We start from the raw sequence: 5858 nt of genomic DNA on the forward strand, positions 1-5858 counted from the left end.
GGCCAGCAATTCGCAAAGGTGAGAATACTTCTGTCATCCTCAACTGTATTTATCAAGCGTTCCCTCACTGACAGGATTCCAAACTCAGCAGCCACTAGAGTGGATTCAGAGGAGTAGGGATTGCTCTGCTCCTTTGTCAGGGCTAAGGAAGTCTGGATTTCTAAATTCAAAGCAACCATTCGGCTGCTTCTACAAATCAGGAATCAGTCCGAGATATACTATATATATTAAAAAATCTCTCTTCTTGAGGACTCGTGGAACTTCACGTAGCACCCAGTACACGCCACGCCACGCCACCACCGAGGCCAGAGTGTGTGGGGTGCGCACCAGTGTCTATGGGCCAGAGACGTGAGTCCCCGCAGGGAGGGCGGCCTCAGACGCCAAAGCTCAGCCCCGCCACCCTGTCGCCCGCTGAGAGGATCTGGCCGCCAAGGCCTGAAAAAAACAAACAAAAAATATAATGAATATCCCCAGAGGCCTTTTCCCTCTCTAGACAGCCGAGAAAACAAGCGCTTCACTTCCCCGGAAATTAGATGCACAGGGGAATTCATTTCATCCTGGAGGCTGGGAAGCCCCTGCGGAAGCGCGACCGGCTGCTGGTGGAGACACAGCTCCAGAAACCGAAAAAGAACAGTCCCTGAAGTCATGCCTTCCCTGCAAGCGCCGGCTCCCGGGCTGGTGGCCACTGTGGATGGCGCCCTGCCCGTCCGCTGAGCGCCCGGCGCGCCGCCCGGCCAGGTGCATCAGGCCTGTCTCCGCCGGCGGCGCGCGCCTGCCGCGCCGGGCACGGGCGGCCCCGCAGCCGAGATTTACCGCGGCGCAGGGCGGCGGCTTCGGGGGCCGCCCGGCGCCCAAGCTCGGATTACAGGTTCACACCGGGGGCCCGGCCCGCGGCCGCCCAGCCCCCGCCGGCGCGCCCTCGCGCGGCCCGGCGCCCCCGCCTGCCCATTCTTCTCCATTCATGCGGACGCCCAGCGCCGCCGCCGCCGCCGCCGCCGCCGCCGCCGCCGCCAGAGCGGCCGCCGTCGCCGCCGCCGGCCGCCCGGATTGGCTGGCGGCCGCGGCGCCGGCACTTTCCCACGGCCCGCGGCGCGTGCGGCTCACCGGCGGCGCTGCAGGCGCGGCCTTGGCGTGTGGCCAGGCCAATCGGGGTGCGCGGGGTGGGGCGGGGCCGCGGCCGTCGGCAGGCTGGTGTCCCAGCCCGGCCTCCCCCGCCTGCCCGCCGCCGGCCCACCGCCGCCCGCGCCTCCTCCTTCCCCCCAGCGGAGGCCCGGCGGAGCCCCCGCGGAGCCGACGCACCGCCACCGGCCTGGGGAGGGCGCGGAGGGCGGGGGCGGGGCGCGCCCTCGCCCTCAGCCTCGCCCCCGCCCCGCCTCTGAATGGCTGCCAATCAGCGGAACGAGAAGCCGGATTGGCCGATGGAAGGCGGTTGCCCAGGAGCCACCACCCCGCCCCTCCGCCCCCCTCGCCCGCCCCCTCCGCTCCCCCGCCCTCCCCAGGGCCCTGGGAAGGGGCGCAGCGTGGGAAAGGGATGGTTGAGTTTTAACCGGAGGCAGAGCGTGAGCGGGACCAGTGTGTGCGGAACGCGAGCAGCCGAGCGCGGAAAGGCGCAGCTGCTGTTAACTCCTCCCTGCCCGCCGCGCCGGCCCTCCCCCGGAGCCCCTGCGCAGCCAGCATGAAGCGAGCCCACCCCGAGTACAGCTCCTCGGATAGCGAGCTGGACGAGACCATCGAGGTGGAAAAGGAGAGTGCGGATGAGAATGGGTGAGTTGAGGGCGTCAGAGCGGAGCAGGAGCGGGAGGCGAGCGCCGGCTGGCCGCGGTGACAGCGCTCGAGGGCCCGGGGCACGCCGGCGCCCTGCACTGACCTCTGCGCATCTCCCGCAGGCGTCCGCCCCGGGTGAGGGACCCCGAGGCGCTTTCAAGCCAAAGTTGCCAAAGCTGTCTGAGTACAGGGGGGACGTAGGGGCGACCGCTCAGATCACCTTCTCTCGCTTAACGGCGATTTTTCCCCCCCTCCTCTCATTCAGGAACTTGAGTTCGGCTCTAGGTTCCATGTCCCCAACTACATCTTCACAGATCTTGGCCAGGAAAAGACGGAGAGGAGTGAGTCGCTTTACAGTGCTCCTTTTTTGGGGGGGAGGGGGCGGGGATTGTTTTGTTTAATTAATTAACGGAAAGAACCACCTCTCTTCACCTTGGAATTTACAGTCATAATGGAAATGTCCTCCTTTGTTTTGCCTGCCTTCTACAGATCATTGAGAAGCGCCGACGAGACCGGATCAATAACAGTTTGTCTGAGCTGAGAAGGCTGGTACCCAGTGCTTTTGAGAAGCAGGTAATGGAGAAAGTAGATAGAGCCCTCAGTGTAGCTATGCACGCCTTCAGAATCCTTCCCCTCATGAATCTGAACCTCACCCGTGGCTTGGAAAATAACCGCGTTGTTTGTGCGGAGGGAGATGAATTCATCCAGATTCGAACATATTTTGCGAAGACAACTTATTTTGCTTTAGTCTGTACTTTTATGATTTACAAAGCATATATGTGCATCTATATTTTAAGTTGTTCCCCAAAGGCACTTGGTGCCAAAATTAAAAAAAAAAAATTCCCCTCTTCTCTTCTGTAGGGATCTGCCAAGCTAGAAAAAGCCGAGATCCTGCAGATGACAGTGGATCACCTGAAAATGCTGCACACCGCGGGGGGGAAAGGTACATCTTCCGTCTGGCGGGGGCCCTGAGTGTTGGGGGTAGAATGAACAGCTGCGGACAGCCAGAACTGGTGCATTCGCTGCCTTATATTTGCTGTGTGCTTTGGGGGTGGGGAGAGAACGTGCGTGGTGTGTGGGGCTGCCTGTCAGTGCATTTTCACGTGCACATTTCCTCCAGCGAACTCATCACCCCAACCCTCTGCAAATGAAGCTAATGCACCTTCTTTTGGAAAATACCTATTATGTGTGATGTGCCCATAAAATTGTGACAGCTCAAATCAGGTAGCTCTCACATTTATTGTTCTGAGGAAAAGCTTTTTTTTTTAGAGTATATAAGCTTAATTTCATATACAAGATTTTAAAAGAGTGAACTGCCACATGACTCTTGAGGAAAGAAATCTCTTGTGGTTAAGTAGAGAAAACTCAACAGAAGGTGGGAGACGGAGCTCTGTGTGCCTGTCTCCAGCCAGAAAATGCTTCTCTCTACATCAAGTGCCTAAAAGCCCCGTGATGATAACTTACATCTGTGTGTCTAATGAATTTCACTACTCTGTGGTTTTTCTCTCCTTGATGTATTTTTTGTTGTTGTTGAGGGAATACATTAAAGGAACGAACATAGTTTCATCTGCCGGTAGGGTATAATTCCAGTTTCTGCTTGGCAATTTCTAATTGGGCTTTGAACTTGGATTAGCAAACATATACTCCTCATGTTGATCAATGCAAAGATTTTGGTTGACTCCCAAGTATTTGGACTTTCAGAAGAGCCCGTGAATGCCGTTTTTTAAAGGATGTAGGTATTTGCCAGGAAGGGCTGCCTTTGGGATTGAAAAAATTCGGGAAATGAGCAACGCTCTAAGGTTTTTCTTTTGTTCTTTTCCTCAGGCTATTTTGACGCGCACGCCCTCGCTATGGACTATCGGAGTTTGGGGTTTCGGGAATGCCTGGCAGAAGTCGCCCGTTACCTGAGCATCATCGAAGGACTAGATGCCTCTGACCCGCTTCGGGTTCGACTGGTCTCGCATCTGAACAACTATGCCTCCCAGCGGGAAGCGGCGAGCGGTGCCCACGCAGGCCTTGGACACATTCCCTGGGGCAGCGCCTTCGGACATCACCCGCACGTCGCGCACCCCCTGTTGCTGCCCCAGAACAGCCACGGGAACACTGGCACCACGGCCTCGCCCACGGAACCCCACCACCAGGGCAGGTTGGCCACGGCACATCCGGAGGCGCCCGCTTTGCGCGCGCCCCCTAGCGGCGGCCTTGGACCGATGCTCCCCGTGGTCTCCTCCGCCTCCAAACTCTCGCCGCCCTTGCTCTCCTCCGTGGCCTCCCTGTCGGCCTTCCCCTTCTCTTTCGGCTCCTTCCACTTACTCTCTCCCAATGCACTGAGCCCTTCGGCACCTACGCAGGCAGCAAACCTTGGCAAACCCTATAGACCTTGGGGGACGGAAATTGGAGCTTTTTAAAGAACTGATGCTATAGAATGAGGGTGGGGGAAGACTTAAAATCCCAGCTGAGCTGGGCTGTTGCCAACATCACCTTAAAGTCATCAGTAAGGTAAAAAGAAAAAAAAGGTACACTTTCAGATACATTTTGTTGAAAGACAAAAAGTTTGTTGGTTTACTTTTTTCAAATTTTTTTTATCATGTCATGTATGAGCAGTTTTTAAAAACTAGTTGTTAAATTTTGTTCCAGACATTAAATTGCAATAGTGAGTATAAACCAACACTTGGTGATAGGTTTGTACTGTGCCTAATTTACTTTGTAAACCTGTCTAAGGAATGATTCCATTCTGGCCTCAAAGTTTTGGGAGGTTTAATATTTAGTAGTTTCAGTCTGTTCTTCTCCTTGTATAGTGACAGTGTCTTTTTAGAATTAATTTTCCAAACCATTCTACACTCAACGCTAACATGACGCTATTTGTTAATTTTTTTGGCAATTTAAGGTGTTGTATAAATAATATTCTTTTGGGGGGGGAACTATATGGAATTTTATATTTCTGAATAAAGCGTTGACAAATCAGATGATCAGCTTTATCCAAGAAAGAAGACTCGGTAATTCTCTGCCTCCTACAGCAGTAAGTTGAATGTACAGCCAGCAGGGGCCCAGAATCCGAATGCCTGACCGCTATGTGCCAGGACTTGCAGTTCTGGCTTAGTTAGGAGAGGTCCGCATTGGAGCTGGCAGGGAGGGGATGGAAGATAATTGCATAGACTATGCCTGCATTTACCAGCCTCAAGCAATGCAATGCATTTTTAAGCTCACAGATCTCAAATGCACAGATGTTAACATGGATAAGTGATCATGGTGTGCAAGTGGTCAATGGAATAGTCCAGTGGAACCTGTTAAATGCATAACCTAATTCTTCCCGGAGCTACCTTATTTTCTTTTAACTGAAAATTTTTCTGCTGTGTTTTCCTTTTTGGTGCATGGAAATGTGGTTATCGAGATACTTAAAAGGGCTTCGCTGCCTTCTGCTTGGTTTGTTTAATTTGATTTGGGCTATAAAAGCATCATTTTACAGGTTTGTTCCTTTAGCAGGTGTAGTTTAAATGACCTCCTCTGAACTGGGTTTGACCTCTGTTGTACTGGTGTGTTGTGACTAAATAAAAAAGAAACTCTTCTGCTGTATATGCCTTACATACTTTGGTCCTTCCCTCTGTTGACTAAGACAAGATAAATTTTCTTTTCTTTTCATTTTGCCTGGTTATCAGTTTTCTTATGTCTAATAATTTCATTAATCTTGGAATTCGAAGCTGCATGGATTTGTGCTATTGAATAAGGTGACTTCATTATGGTGCAGAGCTTTGGTGACTCCCACAAGGGGACTTCGCCCTCCAGCTGTTGTGTCAGGTGACCTGGCCCTCAACTGGCCATGCATGGACTCAAAACCTCAATGCAGATTGGAAGTTGGAGGGTGGGAGAGAACTCTGATGAAATCTTATAAAATTGTGTTGACCATCTGACAAATTTTTACTGAGAGCATTTACTACATGCTTAATTCTACGCTGGGAGAACAGAATATTTAAATTCTTTTCTTTCTTTCTTTCTTTTTTTTAATGGCAAAACAAGAAAAGCCAAACTGCTACCTCTGAGTCTGGGCACCTGAGGCCTGGTGAGCAGTGGCAGGCTGTAATTCGGCACCTGCACCA

The 5858-nt window shown here is 52.9% G+C and overlaps 1 protein-coding gene across 1 annotated transcript; it reads left to right on the top strand.

Annotated features, from left to right (window-relative positions):
* Positions 1–1492: 1492 nt before the first annotated feature.
* On the top strand, positions 1493–5337 carry HEY1 (hes related family bHLH transcription factor with YRPW motif 1). Its single transcript, XM_006202386.3, has 5 exons — positions 1493–1764; positions 2030–2105; positions 2254–2337; positions 2626–2707; positions 3589–5337. The coding sequence occupies exons 1-5, from the start codon at positions 1676–1678 to the stop codon at positions 4170–4172; spliced, it is 915 nt and encodes a 304-aa protein (XP_006202448.1). The 5' UTR covers positions 1493–1675; the 3' UTR covers positions 4173–5337.
* Positions 5338–5858: the final 521 nt, after the last annotated feature.

This window comes from Vicugna pacos, chromosome 29, assembly GCF_048564905.1.
Source record: "Vicugna pacos chromosome 29, VicPac4, whole genome shotgun sequence".
Classification (NCBI taxonomy): Eukaryota; Metazoa; Chordata; class Mammalia; order Artiodactyla; family Camelidae; genus Vicugna; species Vicugna pacos.